The sequence below is a fragment of the Sarcophilus harrisii genome, chromosome 3 (assembly GCF_902635505.1).
Source record: "Sarcophilus harrisii chromosome 3, mSarHar1.11, whole genome shotgun sequence".
NCBI lineage: Eukaryota > Metazoa > Chordata > Mammalia > Dasyuromorphia > Dasyuridae > Sarcophilus > Sarcophilus harrisii.
Genome location: NC_045428.1, coordinates 479730268 through 479757746, shown reverse-complemented (window position 1 = coordinate 479757746; position 27479 = coordinate 479730268). Strand labels below are relative to the sequence as shown.

General features: G+C 32.8%; 1 protein-coding gene across 1 annotated transcript; it reads left to right on the top strand.

Annotated features, from left to right (window-relative positions):
- The first annotated feature begins 1227 nt into the window (after positions 1–1227).
- Positions 1228–4372, top strand: CARD16 (caspase recruitment domain family member 16). Its single transcript, XM_023501129.2, has 3 exons — positions 1228–1303; positions 2917–3183; positions 4188–4372. The coding sequence occupies exons 1-3, from the start codon at positions 1258–1260 to the stop codon at positions 4190–4192; spliced, it is 318 nt and encodes a 105-aa protein (XP_023356897.1). The 5' UTR covers positions 1228–1257; the 3' UTR covers positions 4193–4372.
- The last annotated feature ends 23107 nt before the right edge of the window (positions 4373–27479 follow it).

Sequence of the window (27479 nt, the reverse complement as noted above, 5' to 3'; positions counted from 1 at the left end):
ACTTTCATTTGCATTTTTTTCCACTAATTCTCTTCAAATTCTTGACCTTTTCTTATTCCAGATGAACTTTGTTATAGTTTTTTCTAGTTCTATAAAATAATTTCTTGGGAGTTTGGTATGGAACTGAATAAGTAGATTAATTTAGGCAGTATTGTCATTTTTGTTATATTAGGTACTTGTGAGCCTATTTTCCAGTTGATTAGATCTGCCTTTATTTGTGTTGTTTTGTAATTGTGTTCATATAGTTCCTGACTTTACTTTTGTAGGTAGACTCCCAAATAGTTTACATTAATACAGTAATTTTAAATGGAATTTCTCTTTGTATCACTTGCTGTTGTACATTGTTTGTAACATAAAAATGCTGATGATTTATGTGGATTTATCCTGAAACTTTGCTAAAGTTGTGAGTTGTTTCTAGTAATTTTTAGTTGATTCTCTTGGGTTCTCTAAGTATATCATCATATCACTTGCAAAGAATGATAATTTGATTTCCTCATTACCTACTCTAATTCCTTTATTTTTTTTTTTCTTCTCTTATTGCTACAGTTAACATTTCTACTACAATACTGAATAATAATGGTGATAATGGGCAACATTATTTCACCCCTGATCTGCTATAACCTAAATTCATACCTGTTATCATTAGTTTAATTAAAGAATGTTAGGGTAAATTATTCTAAATTCCATAGCTGCATTGGCCCAGGCAAAGAAGAGGCTTAAGCAATTTGATTTCATGATGGTAGAGCATGGATACTTTCCCCAGTTGAAAACTTAAAAAGCTTTCACAGGGAGAGTACATTAAATAGCTGACAGGAAGGTTATAGCAGATGAGAACAAATAATGTCTCTTCTTTATTTCTGGATGAAGGCAGGAACTCCTCAACAATTTCAAGTTCATAATATCATTCCACTGTATGTTTTTACAACAGAACAAGAAGGAAAGAATTTTCTCTTTCCACACTGTCCTCAGCCCTGTGTATTTTTTTATCTCTTCCATCCATTATTCTATCTTCTATCACTCCTCCCCGCTTTTCTTAATGTTTTTTAAATCCACTCCACCCACTACCTAATCAAGTAGTCTAGCCTATAAAAAAAGACAGAAAAAAAAAGATGAATCAGCTAGGCTGTGACTCTCTTTTTTTATTGCCTTGTGAAATCATGTGATAAAATCAGTTTTCCTGTGTGTGTGTGTGTGTGTGTGTATATATATATATATATGTATCATGCCTCACAAAAGAAGAACACAGTAGCTGTCATCATGGCCAAAAATCTCCAGGAAAGATGTTATGGAAGCAAAAAGTCTTGTGAGTAGAGATTCTATGAGAGTGTATTGTTGGGAAGAAAATTCTTGGGAAAAACTGGGGAAATTCAGAGACTTTTATGGAAAACAAAGTTTATGTTTGTGTTTAAATTTAGAGAAAAGATTATTTTCTAGAGATGGATGCCACCTTATCTTACCTCTGTAAATTATTTAAGCTAAATTAAGGTACAAGGATCTGGTATTATGGATAATAGTCTTTATATGACACTTTTCTTTCTTCATTTTTCTGGTAAAAAGGATGGAAGAACAAGCAAAACTCATTCTTTTAAAAATTAAACATTTGGTTCTGTGTATTTCTTTTCCCTCTACTAACTACATTTTAATATGTGTAGCTAAGGGTTTTAAGCCAACTCTTGCTTGAATTTTTATATAGGTACTGGGAATTTAATATTAAGTAACAGTCATGATTTTGAAAGACATTATTGAGAATTAAAATGTTTTTGTAAATTATGTGCAATAAGATTATGTAATTTTCTTTTTCTTTACTCATAATAGAATTTCATAGATTCAATTGCAATTTATACGCAGTTCTTTATACAGTACAAATTACCCTCTTATAGTACAGGAATTTGATAAGATAATGTCTTCAGTATCTCAAAGTTCAAACATCTGTTTTTATAATTATTAAAATTACTAAAAATAAGAAATACAAACAATATTGCTTGATTTATTGCAATAAATCACAAACATTATTGAGATCTTTTTAAAAATTAGACAATCTTCTCCCTGCCCTTTTTATTTACTAATTGTGAGACAATGGGCAACATACTTCACCTCATTAAACACAAATAAAGCATTTACTTTGTGTTAGGTATTGTGCTGAACCCTTTTTGTCTTTGGGGTTCAATCTCCTCTTCTGTAAAAGAGATTGGAAGAAAAATGATCCCTAAGATCTCTTATAGGTGTAAGCTATAAGTCTTGTGGCTGTAGTATAAAAAATCTACATCTAGAAATTTAGTTAATACCCTTAATGAAAGATGTTATTATCTCAATGATCACAAAGTACAGACTTTGAATGGCTTAAGTGTTATCCTCTCTTTTTGGCCTCAAGTTCATTTTCTCCTTGAAATTTCTCCACATATTGGACTCCAAGTTAGGAACTTTAGGTTTACTCCACATCAGCATGATATTGTAGAAAAATATGTAAGTTGCAGTCATTAGACCTGAATTAAAATGCTAGCTTTGCTCCTTATAACCTGTTTGACTTCTGACATCTCAATTAGTATTTCTAAGTCTGTTTCATCTGTAAAGTGAAGATGCTTTACTAAATAGTTCCTAAGCAAAAGCCAAACTCCAGAGCTATGATCTTATGAAGATTCACTTTATACTTGAGGAAACTGATGCCCAGGGAGATTAAATATCTTTCCTGAGATCATATAGATAGCAAATCTCAGAACTTCAGTTCAAATACAAATTATCTAAGTAAAAATTAATGTAATTTTCTCTACTCTTCTCTGGACTATACAGGATTTAAGCATTCAAGTAAGACACAGACCGACTTCAGATCCTATTCAATTGTAAAGTTATTTGGATTCAAGCTGAAAATGTGTGTTTTTCATAAATTCATGACTAACACAGTTTTTCTTGTTATTTTAGCTGTACAGGTCCTCAAAGACTGTAGGACACAGTTTGTTCAATCAGTGGACAAGAGTGTGATCAATGGCCTCTTGGATGACATGATTCAAGAAAAAGTGCTGAACCAAGAAGAAATGGAGGAAATGATGCAGGAAAATTTGACAATCATGAGTAGAGCCCGTGTGCTAATTGATTATATCATTCGGAAGGGTAATAAAGTATGCCAGTGTTTTATCTGTCACATCTGGATAAGAGACAGTCATCTTGCTGAAAAACTGGGCCTGCCAAGTAAGAATGGGTAGTCAACAAAGTGGTTCTAAGTAGTTCTGTACTTGAGTCAATTTTGTGATATTCATATCTAGTAAATCAGCTAACAGAATTAGAGCTTCTAACTCAGCATATATTTAGTTTTATCTCCCCAGAGTCAGCTGCATTCTGCTCCTGTTTCTTTATCTCACTGTCCTTGTCTTTTTCTCTTGAGGAATTGATTCAGATTCATAGACTATCAGGCTTAAATATTTCTTTTCATTTAGAGTTAGGATACCATTATATGGGAGAAATCAATTTCTATCTTTTACAATCTCTAAAATTTTAAAACTGGGCTATATTTGTTCAATATGTAAAAAAAAAGTATACATGTTCATTCAAATTTCTTCTGTATATATAAACAGATTTCTCCCATTTGTGCACAGTGCTCTAGAATGATTGGACGACAGCTTGTGCAATTTAATTGAAATGAAGACTGAATGAATGGCAGGGAAATAAAGGGGTAAAAAGCATGATTAAGGCAATACATCAACAAACATTTATTAAATACTTGCTATGTACCAGGTACTATTAATAGCTATAAAAGAGCTTTTCTGCATCTTTCAGGTCAGTTGTGATCAAAGTATAAATTTTAGTGAGAAGAAACTATTACTCTTTTCTTTGATTCACTGATGAATGAAGTGAAACAGTAGATATTTGGCTAATATAAACTGGTCTTTGTAAAGGACTTATTACCAGCTTGTGAGCAAGAGGAATCTCAGATTTTTAAAATGTCATTCATTGTTCAACCATTTATCAGAAGATGGTAGACTAAGATAATTATATATCCCAAGTTTTCCTTTAATTTTTAAATTTGATTTTATTTTAATAATACTTTTTGTAAAACAGAACAAGGAAGGAGAAACCAAATTTTCTTAGACTCTATCAGGTACTTTACTATGAAAGAGTTTAGGATCAAGGAATTGAGCATACTCTATGAATCATCTTCATACAGCTTATTGTGATGTTCTTTTCTCATTTTGTAGAGTGAAGATGCAAAATTTAAAAGGCTATCCAGGCACCATAATCCTTCTCAAGTATCATTACTGGAATAGAACTGGCTACTTTGCAATCATAAGAAAGACTTCTTTTGGAAAGGAAACAACATGTGTATACCTAGCCTAATATAAACCATACAATACAAACATTGCATATAAAATAAAATTATCTTCTCTTATGTTATCTATTTTTATTTATTTATCAGCCGTGTACTTTGTGCAAGGTACTTTGCTTAAATTAGAAGCAAAAGTCAAATAAGTCTTGCCTTCAATAGAGTCACATTCTATTTGGAAAAATGAAAAATAAAAACCAAAATCAACAACAAAATTTAAAAGAGGGAAAGTACTATCAATCAATGAGAATCAGAAAAGGCTTCCCATAGGAAATGGCATCCAAGCAGGGATTTGAAGAAAGCCAGGTACCCAGAAGTATGAATGTAAGAAAAGGATGCATTCCAGACATGAAAAACTGCCTATACAGAAATAATGGGAATGAAGTATGAAATTCCAGGTTCCCAAGGAAGCCAGAGATCATTTCCTTTAGAATTCTTTAATAAGTCTAGTTTCCAATATCCAAAATATTCAGCTTTTCTGGCAGATTGAAATGAACAAAAACCCATTTAAAGGAGGTTAAAATGAAAAAAAAATATATTTATAGATTCAGATCAGTCAACAAATATTATTAAAGGGTTACTTTGTGTCTCTTATGAAAAACAGCAAAGTCCTTAGCCTAGAGGAGTTTACAATTTAATGGGAGAAGGTAGGACAAGCAAACAAATATATTAAAAATAAGCTATATACAGATTATAGGTAAATGAATTAACAGAGAAAAGGTACTAGAATTGAGAAACATGGGGAAATATTTCCTGTAAAAATGAAATTTCAGCTAGCACTTAAAAGAAGCAAGAGAATGAGGTTGGTGGAGTTGAAAGAAAAGAACGTTGTAGGGATGGGGACAGCCAAAGAAAATACTTAAAAAGAAAAGTTGGAGTTTTGTTTTGTTTTGTTTTTCATGGAAAAGACACTAGTCCAATGCCACTGAATCAAATAGTATATGTTGGTGAGCAAGGTGTAAAAACATAAAAATAGAAAGTTTTTACATTATAAAGGGTTTTGAATGTCAAATAGTGTTTTCATATGTTATCCTAGTCCACTGTAAACTAAGTTCTCTGCTAATTGCTCTGAAAATACTTTATAACATTACTAACAGTGCCTCTGCCCACTCACAGTAATTGCATATCTAGCCCATCTGTTTAAATGCAAACCTATCCACATTGCCACTCAGGTATTCCCCTTCAGTACTGCCATAAACTAGATTAGTCATGCTATTCTTTATTTGCTCTTATATCTTTCCGCACTATCAATTTTGCACTGATTTTTGCTGTGTGGGAGAACAAAAACAATTACCAGTATAAGGAAATATTTAAGTAGGAGATCTAGGACAATGGCCCACATCTGAGATTCCCAGCCTCTCCTTCTTCCCATAATTTAGTTTTCATGATACAGATTGTAAAACTGCCCATCTCAATTTTTTGACCCTCTATCCAATCCTGGATTCAAGTCCAACAAATTTGCCCATACATTAGTAAACCAATGTTATCTTAGATTTTCTTCACATTGTACTTAATTATTCCTTTCTCCTTTCAATAGCCAGAGAATTTAGAACTACAAAGAAAATCTTCCAGACAAATTCCAACATTTATTTGTCCTTTCCTAACCTTAATACATGACAATGTCCTAACAACAAATTTTGGATATCTTAAGTTTTCTCTGTTATATTCCATTTATAATATCACATGGGTAAATGTTGATTGAGGATTAAAACTCAGGGGAGATATTGGGCTTGATCCATAAATCTGACAGACTTAAGTAGCACAGAGAAACTAATTAAACAATTCAGAAATTATGAGGACATCAAGAGAAAGAGAGTGAGAGAAATAGACATAGAGTAAGAAAGATAGAGAAACAGAGAGAGAGAGAGAGGCAGAGAAAAAGAGACAGAAAAACAGACAGATAAGATACACAAAGAGAGAGAGAGAAACAGAGAGAAAGGGAGAAAGAGAAAAGTGGGTGGTCTAGGAGAGATTTTAAAAGATATTCACAGGTAGAGATTTTGAAAATGGTTCATAAATGAAAAAATGAGATTTATTTTCTGATTTCTCTATTAAAATAAAATAGAATCTGTGAGAATTTAAAAAAAAAAGGAATTTTGATTTTGTTTTCTTTTTGATTCCAGTAGTATGCAGTGAAATAAGTGTTTTATTGTTTAAAAGAATATAAAATTGTTGAAAAAAAGAGAAAAATAAAAAAGTTCTTCTTGTACAAATTAAAATTGAGTAAAAATTGCAACTTTAAATTGCAAAAATATTAACTAAACATAATCTACATTTCTCTGTGTGTTATGGACTAGTATAAAATGAATTAAAAAAAAATAAGTAGGAAGAAGGTGGAGCCAAGGTGGTGGAGAGGACACAGTTTTTTCTGACCTCTTCTCATGACTCTCAGATTAATTAGTAAATCCAGCCTCTGAATTAGTTCTAGATTGACAGAACTCACAAATATTGGGAGTGTAACAAATCAGCACAAAAGATAATTTTGAAGACTTCCAGAAAAGGTCTATTTCAATCAGACACAAAGGAAAGCAGGCTAAGCACAAACAGGCCGAACACAGACCCAGAGTGGTATAAACTTCACACACCAAAGAATTTACAGGGAAGAATCTACAGCAGTGTTGGTTAGTCTATCCTGGCTGCAAGCCAGTAGATCAGGAGAGAAGTTAAATAGCATTATTTTTCAGGAAATCATCCAAGAGAACTTGCCTGGTGTCATAGAATCAGAAGGTAAAATAGCCAATGAAATAATACACTGAACACCTCCTGAAATAGACCCAAAATTAAATCTCCAAGGAATATTTTGGCTAAATTTTAGAACTATAAGACTAAGGGAAAAGTATTAAAAGCAGCTAGAAATAAACAATTTAAATACTGAGGAGGCACCATAAGGATTATCCAGGATCTAGCAGTTTCTACCTTAAAGAATTGAAGGACCTGGTACCCTGCTAAAGTGAACACTTTTTTTTCAGGGAAGAAGAGGGACATTCGATGAAACAGGTGAATTCCATTTATTTCTGATGAAAAGACCAGATTTGAACAAAAAACTTGACCTCCAAATATAGAACTCAAGAGAAGAATAAAAAGGTAAAAAGAAAAAAAAAAGTCTTAAGAGCTGTATCTCTGTTATCTCTGTTATGGGTATACATAAAGAGTGCATGTATAATCCAATTTTATTGCTATAATATTAAAAAGAAAAAAAGAAACTAGAGGTGGAAAGGGGATTGTACCAGAAAAAAGGAGAAAGTGGAGGTAAAAATGAGGGAAATTACATCTCACAAAGAGCAAAAAAAATCCCTGTTATAATTGAGAGAAAGAAGGGAGAGGGATGAACATTCTGTGAACCATACTCTCATCAGATTTGGCTCAAAGAGAGAATGTTAGACATATATGGTTTCACAGGGAAACTTCTCTTACCTTGTAGGAAAGTTGGAGGGAAAAGGGAAAAAGGGGAGAGGTAGTCTAATAGAAGGGAAAGCAGAAATAGGGTAAAGGTATAAGAAAAGGGAAGCAAATCTAAAATGTTTGAGGCTTGCCTCAACTGCTTGAGGCAAGTGATACTCATAAGTAGAACACTAAGGAGGAGGGGAAAGGGAAAAGGAAATACATACATATACATATATATATATATATATATATATATATATATATATGTAAATAAGATGGCAAAAAATGCAGAATCAGGACTTATAATTGTAAATGTGAATGGGATGAATTCTCCCCTAAAGCAGAAGCAGATAGCAGACTGAATTACAAACCAGTATCCTATTATATGTTGTTTACAAGAAACACATTTAAAACAGAGTGATATATACAGAGTAAAGGTAAAAGGCTGATGTAGAATCTATTTACACTTCAGGTGAAGAAAAAAAAAAAAAAAAAGCTTGATATCAGATCAAGCAAAAGCAAAAATTGATCTAATTCAAAGAAATAAGGAAGAAAACTGTGTCTTGCTAAAGGGTACTATAGATAATGAAGTAATATCAATACTAAACATATATGCACCAAGTAATATAGCATCTAAATTCCTAAAAGAGAAGGTAAAAGAGCTGAAAGAAGAAATAGACAGCAAAAATATAATAGTGGGAGACTGCAACCTCGCTCTTATAGAAATTGATAATTCAAACCACAAAATAAATAAGAAAGAACTTAAGGAGGTAATTAGAATACAAGTAGGTATGATAGATAATTGGAGAAAATTGAATGGAGAAAGAAAGAAATATACTTTCTTGTTGTAAGTTATGGAACCTATACAAAAAATGACCATATATTAGAACATAAAGACCTCAAAATCAAATGCAGAAAGGCAGAAATAGTAATTGCATTTTTTTCACATCATAATGTAATTCATTAAAATTACATTCAGTAAAAGGCCAGGAGAAAACAGGCCAAAAAGTAATTGGAAACTAAATAATCTCATCCTAAAGAATGAATGGGTAAAAAAAGAGAATGAATGGGTGAAACGGCAAATCATAGACACAATTAATAATTTCATCCAAGAGACTGAAAATAATAAAATAATGAGACAACATACCAAAATTTGTGGAATGCAGTCAAAATGATAATAAGAGGAAATTTTATATCTCTACATGCTTTCTTGCATAAACTAGAGAAAGAGAAGTTCAATGAATTGGGTTTGCAACTAAAAAAGCTTAAAAAAGAACAAATTAAAACTCCCAAATCAAATACCAAACTTAAAATTCTGAAAATAAAAGTTGGGAATAATAAAATTAAAAGTGAAAAAAATACTATTAAATTGATAAATAATAGTACAAGTTGGTCTTATGAACAAACCAACAAAATATATAGTTAATTTGATTAGAAAAAAGAAAATAAAATTGTTAGTCTCAAAAATGAAAAGAGAGAACTTTCCATCAATGGAGAGGAAATTAGAATAATAATTAGGAGTTATTTTGCGCAACTTCATGTCAATAAATTTGATAACCTAAATGAAATTAAGGAATACCTACAAAAATACAGATTGTCCAGATTATCCATAACAAAGAGTCTTAGAGACTTAACTAGAAGCTCAGAGAGTTGAAGTGATTTTTTTCCCCCCATCCACACAGAATTAGAAAATAATAGAAGAATCGGAAGCCAGGAATTTTTACCATTAAATGCTGTCCTTTCATTCCACCATGAGTCCTTTATAATTAATCAATAATCTTTTTATAACTGTATTCTTTACTGTGGGAGAAGTCATAATTTGAGGCAGAACTAACTTTACATTTTGTATAATCATTAAACACAAGAAAATGTCAGTTATTGATGTGGAGTTCCTCACCAGACTGTGGAAAAAGAAAACTCAAGGGGACGGTGTTTATGGGCCAGAACTCTGAAACAAGGATTCTTACAAGGTGTTAAGTCAGTGGAATTGATAAAGACAATGGTTATCTTGTTTATCATGGTGCTTAATAGTTCAGTACATGTACTTAGTACTTAAAATAGTTCTACAGGATTCACACCCATGATAAGAGAGCATATAAGGTCAGACAAACTCAGCTAGAGTCAGTCAGAGAAGACAAGCAGACTGGAGGTGGAAGCACAAGCCTGTGGACTCAGAGATTCATGTTCCATCTTCATCAGCCTCCTGGTGGCTGCCTGTCCTCTTGCTCCCACACTGAGACCAAGGCCAGTCTGAAAAGCTCTCCAGAAAGCTGGTCCAGGCCCCAGGCAAGGAAACTAGATTACAAAGGAAATAATAAAATATTTGGACTTTAACATTTGGCTATTCTCCTGGTGGTTACTCTACTGAAACAAGGGCTGCTCCCAAGACGTCCAGAAAACCAAACGAGAACACTACAGGACAATTTATGAGATTACTAAGAAAGTTCTTTTCTACTATAAAGCAATCTTCTTTTTTCCTATAAAGGCAACATAGGTAACAGAATGTATAATAGCTTTTGAGTTTGCAAACTAGTTCAGATCTCAGCTCTTCCTGTGTGACAATGGGAGAGTCCCTTTATATCGTGAATCATTCCTTTTAATCTGTAAAATGAAAGGAATTATTAGTCAATCAGAGGGATATCTCTGATCTTTTCCCAGACTTAAATTTATGATTAGTTAATAGACAGCACCTATAATTTACTTGTTTGTCAAGATTGACAAAGCATACAATTCCTGAAAAACATGGAATGACTTGGCCTTATCAAGGAAAATACTATCTACTTTCAATGAAATAAATGAAATGTGAAAATATGCATTGTATGAGTGTGTGTGTGTGTGTATGTGTGTATATATATATGTGTGTGAGTCTGTGTGTCTGTGTGTGTCTGTGTGTATGTGAGCGTGTGTCTCTAGGTATTTATGTTTATAGATGTGTATGTACACATATATATATATACACGTATGCAAGTATGTATATACGCAAATGTAATTGTGACCTTTTTTTGTGATAGGGTCAGGAGAAGCAGAAAGAAAATAAAGTAAGTTTCATAGTAGAGAACAAAAAAAAATACTTGAAGGAAGCAAAGAAAAGATTTTAAAACAATGTAGCATTTATTATATAAATTTTCTTGAAATAGAAATTTATTATTTTATATTGAATCTTCTTAAATTTTCTGCTGTGTACAAGGAAATGTTTTCTTTCTCATTTGTATTTAAGATTAAAATAAATTTAAAAGTTTGCAAAAAAATAATTTTTTCTTTAAAAATGATTATATAGATTTCTAATAGCAGAAGCTCTTGTGCAACAAGTTTGTTACAAAAAGAGCAAGAAAGGAAAGTCTTAAACTGAATAAGAAAAAAAAAAAACATTTAGTTGTCTAGGAGAGCTTTATCCTAGTGAAATAGAACAGAAATTGAATTTGGAGAGAATTATTATTTTTTTTAATTTGAGAGAAATTGAGGGAAAACATGAAGAATAATGTCCAGACCCAAATGCTAATCTAAGTTCTGCTTCCAGGATGAAAGTAACTCAGTTCAGGTGTAATTAATGAGAACATAAAATAATTAAGGTGGATTGAGGAGAATAAAAGATGGACAGGGAAAAGAATATAAAGAGAAGACTAAATACAGTTAAGGAGAAAATAATTGGTAAAAGTAAACTAAGTGACTAATAAAATGGAAAGTTGTAATGACTGAATTTAGTACCCAGAGTATTTTAAAATCAGTTGGAGTCAGGATAAGGGAAAATCCTTGATCTTTATGCTTTGTGGAGGTGAAGAGGAATGGCAATCAAAATGAGAATAATCGCTACAGGAATCCCACCAGCAGTGCCTCTGGCTCTCACACTCCAACCCCCAAATCTTCCACACAACCTCCTATACAACTCATCAACCTTGCACAGAGAGTGGGTGGGGCCATTATTTCTCCAAGCATATATTAATAGAGTATTATCCAATTGCTAATTAGCCTCAAGTGCTTGGACCTCAGTGCATCTGCTCAGCTTCAGGCCATACATCTCCTGCTTTCTTTTGTTTTAGAGCACAGATAATCACACCATCCCTGAACTCTTTGGGAGGTGAGAGCCCCCAAGGGGAGATGATCTCCAAAAAGGAGATGATCACGTCCTTCCTGACAGGAAGGGAGAGGAAAAGCACCAAAGGGAAGTGGAGATTGCTAGTGGGTTTCTGGCCTAAAGGGTCTTATTAGTACAGATATGCACAAGCCCATCAGCATGGGAGGTATCACACAAGCACATAGCAATAACGCACAGGTTATTAGTGATGACTCTCCCCACAGTCAGTGCAGGCTCGATGTGGTGTAACAAACATGAATTGTATATACAAGTAGTGATATAACAAACAATATAAATCAACATGATGTTGTAATAGATTTCCAGAAATCCTAGAAGGAGGGTATGTAAACAACAGTCACACATACGCCTTTTTCAGCAGCCAAGAGATAATCCAAAACCAATCTATTGTCCATTGCTTCACATATCACGGAATTCAATGATTCCCCCAAGTTTTTGAAGTCCTCCTTATCATCCAGTGATTCCTGAGGGCTTTCCAGTCCTACAACAGTCTTATGTCTCAGAGAATCCAATGATTCCTGAGGGTTTTGAAGTCCAACAATTTTTGATGTCCATGAGTCAAATGCCATAACCGGCATGCTCTTTCAGTAATGGGCACAATCAGCAATGGAATCACCTGATGTTTCTTGGTTCTTCTTCATTTCAAGGGTCTGCTCCATCTCTCCCCAATGGATAAGGTGAATACGGCTTGTTGGCACCCATCTGATTCCTTCTCCACCTGTAGAGATACAAGCAAACCCTCTCCCCCAAGCAGTTAACCTATTTGGCCCCTTCCATTCACCACTTTATGGGTCTTTCCACATCACCTGGTGATTATCTAAAGATAGGGGAGCCGCTCGCACTGGACACTGCCCTTTCAGTGGGTTATAAAACCTGTCTGCCGGACCCAGTGCATGTTTGTCAAAAATCAAGAAGTTAATAGTATAAAGGGCTAGATTTAGAAGTTTTCTAGGGTTACCTGTGGCTCCCCCTTTCTTTTGTTTTTGGAGGAGTGTCTTCATGTCTCTGTTTCTCTTCTCTACTATTGCCTGTCCTTGAGGATTATGCCAGTGGTGTGTAAAATCTTATACTGTGCACAAAAGTGTACAAAAAATGTTTATAAGTATATGCAGGGTATTTCTACTGGGCTTATACCCCAAAGAGATACTAAATAAGGGAAAGGGACCTGTATGTGCCAAAATGTTTGTGGCAGCCCTGTTTGTCGTAGCTAGAAGCTGGACAATGAATGGATGCCCATTAATTGGAAAACGGCTGAGTAAATTGTGGTATATGAATGTTATGGAATATTATTGTTCTGTAAGAAATGACCAGCAGGATGAATACAGAGAGGATTGGCGAGACTTACATGAACTGATGTTGAGTGAAATGAGCAGAACCAGGAGATCATTATATACCTCAACAATGATACTGTATGAGGATGTATTCTGATGGAAGTGGATTTCTTTAACAAAGAGAAGATCTAACTCAGTTTCAATTGATCAAGGATGAACCGAAGCAGCTACACCCAAAGAGAGAATACTAGGAAATGAATGTAAACTGCTTGCATTTTTGTTTTTCTTCCCTGGTTATTTATACCTTCTAAATCCAATTCTCCCTGAGCAACAAGAGAACTGTTCAGTTCTGCAAACATATATTGTATCTAAGATCTACTGTAACTTATTTAACATGTATAGGACTGCTTTCCATCTGGGGGAAGGGGTGGAGAAAGGGAGGGGAAAAATCAGGACAGAAGTGAGTGCAAGGGATAATGTAAAAAAATTACCCTGGCATGGGTTCTGTCAATAAAAAGTTATTAAAAAAAAAAAAGAAGTATATGCAGGTCCATTATCTGTTTTTATTGCTTGTGGCACATCCATAATTGCAAATGCTTGAATAAGGAACTCAGTGATCACTCAGGCTGTCTCTTTTGCTGCTGGTATTGCAAAAGTGAATCCTGCAAAGGTGTCCACACAACATGGATAAAAGACAGATGACCAAAAGATTTATAATGGGTCACATCCATTTGATCTGATTTTTTCAACATGATTTTTGTCAAAATGTATATACAATAATTCACATGTTTTAATCCATTGGATTACTTGTTGTCTGGGAGAGAAGGTAAGGGGAAAGGAGGGAAAAATTTGTAACTAAAGGTTTTGCAAGAGTAAATGTAGAAAATTATCTATGTATATATTTTGAAAATAAAAAAAGCTTTAATAAAATATTTTGCTAATGAAAAAATATTATCCACCTTCAGCTAAAGAAAAAAAATCAACAGAGTATTTGGATTCATCAGGTACTCAATTGTTCTTATTTTGTAGTATGTATTTACAGATGCTCAAATTTATTTACCAACTCTGGAAGCCATATTTTTTTTTTTTTTGACTATTAATCTGTCATGTCATCTGTTTAAGCTTAAATTCATTTATTAGTCTTCTGAGGTCTTTTATAATTTTAGGCTTTTCTCCTACTGTTCTCTTCTTGACTCTCTCCCCTCAGATGGTTATTCCTTCCAGAAACTGAATCTCAGATCTTTATAAGTTCCTCCCTCATTGGGCAAAATTCACAATCCTAGGTCACTGCCCAAAATGACTTGTCTGTGGAGGGAAGAACTAATCCCAGTTAGAGATTAAGTCTCTCCCTCCATTTTGATGGACTGTGATGCAACCACTGATATCTCCGTTTTCTGCTCTATTTCCTCTTTACCTTAATTTTTGGGGCTGACAATTCAGACGACTGTCATGCTGCTGACACCACAGTCTAGTCAAATCTCTGTCATATGAGGTTTATATCCTTACAGCACTAGCTTGATGTAAAGGCCAGAATATAGGGTTGAACTCTATTATAAATTCTAACACAAGGCCTTCCCTTTAATCTTCCTTTCTCTTTTAGAACACAGCTACTGACTATTGAGGAGTCAACAAATATCTGCTGTTTAGTTCTTAGATATTCTTGTCAATAGAAAGAGTCAGAGGTAAATTAAAGTGTTGGTTTTAATTCTTTTGCAATTGTATTTGCCAGGTCAGCTACTGCATATATGCTTCCTGAATACTATTGGATAGAGAGAGATGGTGTACTGAGTGAGAATGGTTAGGCATTAATTCATGGAGTTCTTTGTCTATTTTTCATTCTGGATTTCTTCTGCCTTGATTCAACTGAAATATCTTTATGTTTTTATTTTATTTTATTTCAGTTCTGTAGTATTAAAGCAGTAATTTTTGGTTTCTTCTATTAGTGATATTTGTGTCTATTCAATGAATCACCAGAAGTAAATAGCTGTCTTCTATTTCAATTCATCTTAGGCTGTTCACTGTCATGTTTTGAATTCAAACCCTGGGAATTCAAAATAACTTTGAATTGTTAATAGTAATTTTTTTCATATGCCTATGCCGGGAATCACCAAGTACTGCTACTCCTATCTTCTTTATCTGACTATTGTTGAATAATATCTCATCTGAAAAATTCTGTGATTCAAATGTAGCATTTACTGGAAGGCAATCCATACCATTAATTTTCAGTTCCTTTTTCCTTTCCACTGAACAACAATAACAACACCTTAAGTGTGTTTTTTAAATATTTAATTTTAAAATGGCTTTTCTTCCTGCTTTTTACCTCTCCATAATATTTTTCTATTATACATCAGCATTTCAAGGATCCACTAACCCCTTTTTCTGATTCACATTCCTTTAAATCTCTATTGACCTTCATAATATAGATGCAAAGCACAGATAATTTCTCCTAACTTAATAATTAATATTTCCAGGTTCATTTAAAAAATTAATGTTATTTACATTGTGAACCTAAATATCTAATAAAAAATTTAAAAATTCCTAGTAATGTCACAATATTACTTAAATGCTTTTCTTTAGCCCTTGCAATTCAAGTCATCTTCCTTCTGCTTTTTATCACATTCCTGTTTGATCAATTTTCCCTAACTGTTAGCACTCTCTATCAATTTATTTTATGCTCTAATTCTACCACTTTCTGTAATGGGCTGAAGCTGAGCAGATGCACTGAGGTCCGAGTACTTGAAGCTAATAATAATAATAATACTGATAATGATAATAGAAAGAAGAAGGAGGGGTGGGAGGAGGGAGAAGAAGAGGAGGAAGAAGAAGAGGAAACAGAAGGAATATGAAAGAAGAGAAGAAAAAGAAGAATTAATAAGAAAGAAGGAATGAAAAAGAAGAAAGATGAAGAAAAGAAGATGATGAAGAAGACCCATTCAAGAAAAACAGGAAAATTAGGGGAAAAAACTTAACTACATAGAAAAGAAAATACAGAGTCTTAAGGAAAAAAAAAAAAGAAATCTTTGACAATTAGAATTGGAAAAAAAGGGATGCAAGCAAAGTTACAAGAGACCAAGAAATAACAGAATATAAAGAATGAAAAATTAGAACTGAATGTGAAATATAAGAAAAACAACAAATCTAATGAGCAGATTAAGAAGAGAAAGCATTAGATCTTTGGAGAAGAGATTTTATTACCAAAGAAGAACTAGAAAAAAATTATGAAAGACAAAATGTACAATTTTGATTACATTAAACTAAAAAGTTTGTACACAAACAAAATCAATGGAAACAAGATTAAATGATAAGTCCAAAGCTGGGAAAAAATCTGCACATCCAGTGTTCTTGATAAAGATCTCTTTTCTAAAATATATAAAGAATTGTTTCAAATTCATAAGGAGATAAGTAATTCCCCAAATGACAAATCAAAGGATATGAACAGATCATTTTTCAGATGATTAAATTAAAGCTATCTATTGTTGAATGAAAAAATGCTCTAAATCACTACTGATTAGAGTAATGCAAATTAAAACAATTTAGTACTACTTCACACCTCTCAGATTGGCTAAAATTGCAGGAAAAGATAATAAGAAATGTTGGAGGGAATGTGGGAAAACTGGGACACTAATGCATTGTTGGTGGAATTATAAAATAATCCAGCCATGCTGGAGAGCAATCTGGAACTATGCCCAAAGGGCTATAAAATTGTGCATACCTTTTGATCCAGCAGTGCCATTATTGGGTCTGTATCCCAAAGAAATCTTTAAAGAGAAAATAATAATATGAATAATATGTGCACTACGGAGGAGGACATATTATTCATATTGCAAAATGTTTGAAGCAGCTCTTTTTGTGGTTACAAAGTTTTGGAAAGTGAGTAGATGCCCATCATTTGGGGAATAGCTGAAGAAGTTGTGATATATGAAGGAAAAGGAATATTATTGTTATATAAAATATGATCAATAAGGTGATTTTAGAAAAAAATATGAAAAGATTTATGTGAAATGATGCTGAGCAAAACAAGAAGAACCAGGAATACAGAAAATGTCATCTGCATCCAGAAAAAGAACTGAGGAGACTGAATATAAATCAACATATGCTATGTTTACTTCTTTTTTCTCTTTTTCTTTTCTTCCCCCATAATTTTTCCCTTTTGCTCTGATTTTTCTTTCCTAATATAATTCATAAAGTAATGCGTATTAAAAATAAAATTACCAGGAAAAACAAGAAGAGAAAACAAAATTAAGTGGACTACCTGAAAGCTCTAACCAAAAAAATAGCCTTGACACAATAACAAAAATATTCAAAGAATATTGTCCTGAAGTGATACAAGATTTTAAAGTAGAAATAGAAAAAAAAAAAAAAATCAACCAATCACCAGCTCAAAGAGATCCTACAAAACACATAGGAACATTATTGTTAAATTTCAAATTCCCCAGTTTAAAGAAAAAAAATTTGTAAACAACAAACAGACCAAAAAAGAAAAAAAACAACAACCAATTCAAATTTGCTGGAATTGGAATTAGAATGTTACAGAATTTAACATTAGGTGCAACAAAAGATAGAAGTTCCTGGGATATTATATATTGTCAACAAAAACTAGTCCTGTGAGAAAAAATATCATATTCCACAAAACTAATTATAATAGTGAACAAAAAAAAAATTAATGGAAATGTAATGAACTCAAAGGTTTTCAAGATTTTGTCTTAATCAAATCTGAACTTAATAAAAAAAATTAACATATAAGAGCCACTATCAAAAAATTATTCCAAGGGACTCCACAAAGACAAACTGTTAGATTTTTAAACATGGAAATATAAGCAATATATCTAACACTGATATCAGTAATAGAATAGTTCAAAATAAAGATTAGGTCAGAACTGACCTGATTGCAAAAAGCAAAAGGGTCTATGAAAAGGCAAAAATAATTATGTTATATAAATGGAGTTCAGAAGAAAAAATGATACAGAGGCATTAGACGGAGGAGGAGGGATGGTAGTTCTTTTGAAAGGTGCTGTCCCCTTCATAACAGTCCATGAAGGGTACAGCATCTTCCAAAACTATACAGACATGAGGGGGAGGGAATTGGATAAGGTTGGGTATAGATGGTTCTTTGTATTAATGGGAGTGGGAAAAAGAGGGAAGGAAATATTAGGGGGAAGGTAGGGGAAAATAAGAGAAGTATACGTGGGTAAAAGGAGAATCTCAGCCATATTAATATTATTTAGATGCATATTGGAGGCATGTTTAAATACAAGATGGAAGGTAATTAATATAAAGTTTTTTTATTATTAAATACAATTTCTTGAAATGCAAATTTATTACTTTTGAATCCACGCTCACATTTTGCTGAGCACATAATGATATTTTACTTTGTTTTGTTTTCATTTTTCTAATTTTGTTTCTATTTCTGACTTTTCTTATTTTGTATTTAGTTTAAATAGAAAAGAATATGAGATACTTTAAAAGAAAAATAATTTGGAGAAGAGATCAAGAATAAAAAAACATAAGAATAATTGGACTACCTGAAATGTATGGGGAAAAAAAAGAAATCTTGACACAATAATATAAGGAATAAACAAAGAAAATGATTCTGAAGTGATAGAACAACAGGGGAAAATAGAAATAAAAAATTCACTTATCACCCCCTCAAAAAGATCCTCCAAGAAAAACACATAGGAACATTATTGTTAAACTGCAAAACCCCAGATCAAACAGAAAATTTTATGAGCAGCAACAACCATTACTTGCAACAACACAGCAAATATGAGCCACAATGAGACTCATACAAGACTTAGCAGCTGTGGCTACCTTAAAATATGGCAGGTCTTGGAACAATATATTTTGAAGAGCAAATGAAGTATGGTTACAGCTAAAAATATCATGCTTAGGAAAAATAAGCATAATCACGTAGAGGGAAAAAATGAATACTCAATAAATTGCCAGACTTTCAGGGTTTTCATCAAAAAAAAAAAAAAAAAAACTAACCCAAAACTGAATTTAATAGAAAATTTGACATATAATATCCAAGAAAATTATAAAGTAAACATAAAAGACTGATTACAAGGCACTTATTAAGGATAAAATTCTGTAAACCATATGTGCAAATTGTCATTAGTAATTGAGTAGTTTGAAAGAAAGAATGGAGTAGAGTTGATGTGATTCTAACAAGTAAAATGGCATAGGAAAAGGTAAAATAAAATAAAATAATTGTGTTATATGAATGAGGTGCAAGAGCAAGTATTGATACAAAGGAATTAGATTGGGGAAAAGGGCTGATGTATCTGGAATCCTACTCACATCAGAATGGTTTAAAAAAGGAACAATACATATATGTGTGTGTGTGTGTGTGTGTGTGTGAGTGTGTGTGTATTTAAAAGGGTATAAACATATTTTAAATTTATAAAGAAATAAGAAGGATAGGGAATAGAATAAAGGTGAGGCAGTGTGAAAATGAAAGGGAATGGGATAAGATGAGTAGATTAATTGGGATGTAATAAGATGTAATAAAGAGAGAGGGAAAGAATGAGTAGAGATGATAAGGAAAAGATACTGGGATGGGTGTGGGAGTGGTTATAGATTAATTAATAATAAGACAAGATAGCAGATAGAAGTAAAGAAGAAGAGTCTGTAGGGTAGGAAATAAAAGATATACCCAAACATAATAACAAAGGAGTAGAACTTAGAAAAACAAGCAGGAGTATTAGTCATTGATTTTAGACAAAGTTAAAGCTAAAATAGGTTTAATCAAAAAAGAAAAATAGGGAAAGTATGATGATTCATCATATTAATTAAAATTGTTATAAGCTATTTAAAAGAACCAGATAGTATAAGATTGAAATATTAAGTTGATGGATTTAGAAAAATAAGGAAAGACTTAGATTTATGAAGGATGATGTTACTTATCTTTAGAGAAACAGAACAAATAAATGTAATATAGTCTTACATAGATGTATATGAATGTACATGTATGTATTAGAGATAGCTATATATATGTATGTGTTTGTGGGGTTTTGTGTATATATGTGTGTATATATACACATGTATCTATATAAATATATTTTAAATATAAATATTAATCGTAGCCCCTTGTGAGAGGTGGGGAAAGGGAAGGGAGAAATGGGGAAAAAAGAATAAAGTAAAAAATGCCCAGCAGAGAAAAAAAGAAAACCTATAAGGAAGAAAAGAAAAGATGGCAACTCTAAACACAATGTATAGTTTTTAATATATAGGCTTTCTTGAAATGGAAATTTATTGTCTCATGTTTTGAATCCTCTCATGTTCTGATGTGCAAATCACAAGATTTTTTTTTCTTTTTCTGTTTAGTTCATTTTTCTGTTTAAAAATACTTTTTTAAAGTTTAAAAAAAAACAGTGCAGAAATAAGATGTTAAAGGAAGTATGTTGTGGAAAATATGCTGGAGATTAGGACAAAACTTGCTACTTTTACACTTATCACAAAATGAAATCTTTAAAATTGCCCTGCAAAGGATGACCAAGATTTTCTGCTTTGTCCAAGTCGCTTCTTGGTATCATGCTGATTGTTTAGTGTGTTGTATTAATTAATTTACTAGAAGCCTGACTTTTTTCCAGGTCTATACCTGCTTACAGGCCCAACTTGTCTTTATTGTTAATGAATAATTTAACAACCACCTTGTACCAAGGATTGACTAGAGAACGCTGAGCTATTTAACTGAACTATCATTTAAGGAAAGAGTTTCAAACAGTAGCCATCCACTTATACTGGATGTTCTCTATAGTCCTTAGAACCCTGTGGGTACTGAGGAAATATGAAGTTAATGCTAGCTTTTTGGCTAGGTGAGTGAGTGTAGTATGCGAAGGGAGATAAACGTGTCAGGAGGCTGTCTTTCCAAATCAGAAGCAATTTCTCACCCACTAAGAAGAGGCAATGTCTCTTGCTCCTAGGGATGGCCAAAACCAGGAGGGAGATAAATTCGGCATCCTAGTCCCTGCTGCTTCCAATAAAAGATTAAGTAGCAGCCAGGAGGAAAGAAAGAATTCCCCTTGAGCACCAACTGTCTTGGCTGCTTAACTGTATTTGATTTGGAAAACTTCAGAGTTCTTAAGCTTTGTCATCATCGATTAAGCCCTATCTTCCCTCCTACCTTGGGTATCAGGAAAACCTGAAATGAATGTGAATAGGTCATCCTGAAAGAGCTTCTTCACCAGTTTGCCTAACAGTTACTTATGCCTCTTGGCTAGTGAACACAGTAATTTCTAGGATAGGGTCACCCTTGAGGTAAGTGAGAATGTACAGTATTCACCAATCTTGGAAAATAAACAACAGAGATTATCACTTAGTTAACAAGAATAATAGTTAATATAGGAAGCCACCAAACGACCATTTCCTACCATCCTCTGCCACCTGCTTCTCCCTCCACCTTGTTCTCTTTGTCCCATATATGGTAGAGAGGGATATGTCTCAAAAATTACAATTCTGCTAATTAATGCTTATCTTCTTTTGATTGTAGCCCCACACATTTACTTTATGGTGGTCTTTGAGAACTCTTAAGATGGGTCCAAAGGCAGTACCTCTTCCTTCTTCAATCAGTCTTGGAAATTTTTACCATAGGAATAAAAAATTCCTTTGCTGACAAAATGAAAACTTCATAATTTGTCCATAAATAATCTTTCCAGAATAATTTTCTGTAAGTTTTTTTCACACAAACAAAACATTTTGCCCTTCTTCAAATGTATGCCAGGCTCTTTTTCTCATTTGTATCTTGTTGTATTTACTTACTATTTTCTTTGGTTTTGCCTTCTCCATAATACAATTTCAGCCTGTAGCTGGAGGAAAGGGCATTCCAGGCCAAGATCTAAAGCCTGGTAGTAGGAAATAGCCAAAAGTGGGTGTTTGGGGTTTGTATTTAGGTTTGCATACCCAAGAGATATGAAGGGATTGGTGAATATATGATATATCAATATGAGTTTATTGATCCTTAGGTATATATCACTGGAGAATTCAGGATAATAGCTTGGTCTAACTAGCATCATAAAATGACTGACTATTAAAGCATCACAGAGAAACAGAGAAGCTTGACTCTTAAATTTTATCTTCTCTAAGTTTTGGCAACAAGGCTTTGGTAAAAGCAAGAATGGAAAAAACTGTGAGCTTCTAGGAATGTTTACATTAAAAAAGAATGAGGAAAAAAGTTCATGTGAACCCAGATTTAAAACTCAATATATTTACTATGAATGGGTCCATGATATCTGAAATTATCCATTATTATAATAAATAATTGATACACAAATATTAATTTAATTTCTACAGAGTTTTTTTATTTTCATTATCACATTTAATCATGTGAGTTAGATATTACTGTTATTTTCCATTTATAGATGAGGACAACTGAGGCTTGATGAAGTTTTCATGACTTAGCCAAGTTAATAGGTATCAGAGGAGGAATTTAGACATGTCTTCAAGACTACTAATCTATCACACTGTATTTTTTCTCTCCCATATCTCACTTTTCAAGCATTCTACAATCCAAACAAGTAAAATTCTAAGGGAATTATCACTGATAATTCCATCTGTTTTAAAGATACCATTAGCATAGATAAGTTTATTAGATAAGCTAGTTTTCACTAAAGAATTTAAGGAGTATACATAAGCTTTGGTAAATCCAATTACTCCAAAAATATTGTCATTAGAGAGTTAATGACAAACATGACTAATTATTCCCTCAGATTAAACACTTCTAAGACTTCTATTATTTTTAATCTTCTTTATCTCTTATCTACTATCCTTAGCATCTGAAAGACTTGGGCTCAAATGATATTTTAGACCACAAGTTCTATTCACTTCTATTTCCTAATATCTAAAAAGAGCATGATAAGGACCAGGAGATCATTATATACTTTAACAACAATACTATATGAGGTTCTGATGGACCTGGCCATCCTCAGCAAGATCAACCAAAGCATTTCCAATGGAGTAGTAATGAACTGAACCAGCTACACCCAGAGAAAGAACTCTGGGTGATGACTAAAAACCATTACATTGAACTCCCAATCCCTATTTTTCTGCCCACCTGCATTTTTGATTTCCTTCACAAGCTAATTGTACAATATTTCAGAGTCTGATTCTTTTTGTACAGCAGAATAATGGTTTGGTCATGTACACTTACTGTGTATCTAATTTATATTTTAATATATTTAACATCTACTGGTCATCCTGCCATCTGGGGGAGGGAGTGGGGGGTAAGAGGTGAAAAATTGGAACAAGAGGTTTGACAATTGTTAATGCTGTAAAGTTACCCATGCATATAACCTGTAAATAAAAGACTATTAAATAATAAAAAAAAATAAATAAAAATAAAAAGAGCATGATGATAGCATCTACATCTCATAAATACAGTAGTATGCACATGTGTAAAATTTTACATGTAAAATGAAATTGTAAATGTAAAATAGTTTGCACATACCAAAAGATATATAAATGCTATTTTTACTATGTTTAACATTATTTCCATTATTATTTTTATTATTGTTTTTACTATTAGAATCTATCCAGAAGTTATATCTCAAGCTGATTTTTATTCTGTTCTTTTTGATCAATGTATTAGTAAGCTAAAAATGTAGTCTAAATCACGGAATTATCACATGATTATCCAATTGATTAGTTTGCTGTTCTGAGTCACAAAAAAATGGCTTCAATTATCCTGTATGTCCTTAAAAAGGTACAGTCTTCCCTTCCCTAGAATAAGTCCCTTAAAAGTAAAGAGATGACTAATATTTGCTAAAGTTCCTCTGAGTAATAAAATATATGATCCCTATGATAAGATAAAGCAAGAGCCTTAGTCTAAGATTCTTCAACTAATCTGGGCTAATCCCTTCAATGGCTCCTTAATTCTCTTTTTAATCTAATCAACTCTCTTCTCTTGCACTATAAGAAATACAGCATTACAACACAAATTCTCAGTTCTCCCCCCAAAAACATGGAGATAATACTCTTTCTAGTAATCAATTTCTACAAGAGCTACAGTGAAACATAGGAGTGGATAACAGAAAAAAGGTTTTCTTCATTGTGGCTTCTTGATTTGCAACGATCCTACAAACTTTTGTCTTTATGTACCTACCAATTTTTTCAGTGACAACTTTCCCTGTATGAGCAGAAGTGAATAAAGGGTAGTCAGATTCTCAGGACTGAGATTTAGTTGAAGATTTATCATCAGCAGCAGCATCACCCACCACCACATAAAAACAACAACTACAAATTATGGCCTTAATTATTCATGCCTGAACATTTGTCCTTTTACTTGTCCAAGGAAACTTTACATCTCCTTCACTGGAATTTCTCTGTGTAAATAGATTAACTTCTGTTTGGAATGCATTGCCAATTAAGTCCAGTATGTCACACTAACATATATAACTATTTACCCTCTGTAAGCATGAGCACCACTTCATTTTTAAATACCTACATATCTCTCCCTTCTGCTGCTGAGAGAAATTTATTCATAAAGGTTATTCAATTCAGATTTATTGCATGCCCTTAGGATACTTTGTACTATAAAAAAGTGTCTGGCATGCCATTAGCTGTCTGCAATGGACAGTGACTACTTTTCTTTTTAATCAAATGATTTCATTACCACACTTCATTATTGACAATGAATAACAGAGTTGAAACAAAAAGGAAGAAAATCATTGAAGATACATATTCATAAAAATGTTTTTTTCATAAAACAAGATGGAGGGATGAGTTATGACAGCCTATGTCCTAAGTGATATCAAAACTATGTTGAGAGATTAAGGGAGGTTTTGCTTCCTCTCAGATATTGTTTGCACACTTTGGGTCGATCAATCACTAAACATTTATCAAGCACCTATTATATACCAGGCACTGTGCTAAACACTAAATGCATCCTCTAACTTATGAGAAGAAAAAGACAAAGTCAAATGGGATGGCCCTAAATTTGCTTTTTGGGAGATAGTAGCTATATTTATGAAATTCTAAATCCAATTAAACATTTGATTAGTCTTTTTGATGATTCCATTGCAAAGAATCAATTGTCATTTAACAATAAAACAAACATGTTGGCAGGATTGATTTGTATTCTGCTAAATGCAATATTAGGTCTTACTGGACTGTCTAACTTACTACATACTCTAGTGACAGCTGCTGATCTCTAGATTATTAAATGTCCCAGGTGAGGAGAATATCTCTATACAATAATGGTTTGAAGTTTGTCTTAAAAATAACAATAAAAAGGGAAGAAATATTTGTTCAAAGCTATATAAAAATGGTATTTGAACAAAAATCATGTTATTTTCAAAATGATAAATAGGAATTCAGAGAATCATGAGAAGGCTAGTTTGAATTGATACAAGTGATAAAACCAGAATAGAAAGACCATAATTATTACAAGATCAACATGAAAACAATGTCTTTATCAGATTCAAGGTAATGACCAATATTGACTATAGGGAAAAAAATGAATTATGTTTTCTACCTCCACATAAATAGGCCCCAAGGACAGAATGCTGTATAAAATGGGAATCTATGAATATTTATTTAGCTTTTAACCATCCAAAAGCAAATTATGTTGAGTTGTTATCTGACATTTTTTAAGCCATTTTTCCTTTGCTCTGAAAAAGATTCAATAGTGGAGGTGAATACAAGAGTATTTTTTAAGTTACTGTGGAATAATAATAATAATAATAAATAAATGTAAGCATCATGAAAAACTGATATATATATGTGTGTGTGTGTGTGTGTGCAAATGCATATGGATAATCATGTCACAATATTTTTTGCATTATTTTTTCAAGATTTCTCTAAGTCCAGTAGGATTTAATGAAAATTTTATTATTTAACCATGAGTTAGATCTTTGATCCTGAGTTAAAGTATGAAAATCTAGCCACGGAAGATTTGAGTTTAAGTCCTAGTTTGCTGTGATACTTTGGGAAGTATCACATTGATTTAAATATAAATTTATTTAAGTTTTCCTATCTATAGAATGGAGCTGATCATATCTAGTGTATTGTGATGTCAATCAAAGATGTGAATGGAAAGCACTTTGGGGTTGGAACAGACTATAAGAAGGCTAGTCACTGCTGCTGCTGCTTTTGTCACCATCATTACAATGCATTAAAAATATCTCCTGAAATCCAGAGCAGATGCAATTTTTATGTTGGAGTCCTGCTGAAGATAGCAATTTTCTTCAATGACCTTCCTCTGAAAAGAAAGATTGCTCCAGGATATTTGGATGATGGGGGAAAAAGTGAGGAGCCAGTTGCTTCAAGATAAGCAGGGTAGTTAAATAAAGTATGATGCTGGAGATAAAGCTTTCCTATATTCTTACTAAAATACATTTCATCCCTTAAAACTCCAGCCCTCTCTAAATGACTTTTGCCTAAATCTACTTCATGCAATGTATGGCTTTTGCATATTAAAATAAGAAGCCAGTTGGTTAAGAAAACAAATTGAAAAAAATTAATTAAGTTGAAACAATTTGGATTAAACTTTAAATCTTCCATGGCAGGTTGAGCTATTACCTTGATGATTAGTTCTTAATACTGTTTTCAGTAAATGCTGGTGTACAAAATAGGCTGATTATGGCAATACGTGGGCATTAGAATAAAGCATCTAATTTTGTGTTTATCATGCACAGCCAGGAGGCCTGGAATTAATCCTCTACAGTATTCCAACCTCTCTAGAATTACAGCATAGGTTTGTGCTACAACAAAAACAGATCCAAATTGGGGAGAAAGAAAAAGGAAAAAAAATGGTTCTTTAAAATCAAAGAGGAACCAGAGAAAAAAGGGGGGACCTTTAAAATTATTGTGACTGATATTTACACATTAATATAGGGTGGATCTATGCTACCATCAAACCTTAAGGACTTACTACCTTTCTAATGACATAGTTGGAGTTCTCGGCCCTCTATAAGTAACACCTTGGGAGTGAATGGGAGACTCAGAGAGCTAAATGATTTACTCATTGTGTCAATGAATTACACAATAAGTATTAGATATGGGAAGTAAAACAGGGTCTTCTTGACTCTAATACCAGCATTCTATGAGCAGCTCAATGATATTTCAAAAATTTACTTTTATAGTTTTGTTTTTATTCATTTCAATTACATTTGACTCTTCGTTGATCTGATATGAAGTTTTCTTGGCAAAGATATTGAAGTGGTTTCCGATTTCAACTTCACCTCATTTTACAGATGAGGAAACTGAGACAAACAGGACTTAAGTGACCTGCCCAGGGTCAACTAGTAAGTGTCTGAACCTAGAATTTAACTCAGGATTTTTGACTTCACACCTGACACTCTACACACTGTATCTATCACCTAGATACCCTGACTTTTATGTTTTCAAAACTCTTTGCATGAAGTGTTTCTATATGCAAGATAGAGAGATTGTGGCTGGTCACAAGAGATTTGCTGCTGGTAGATAGACT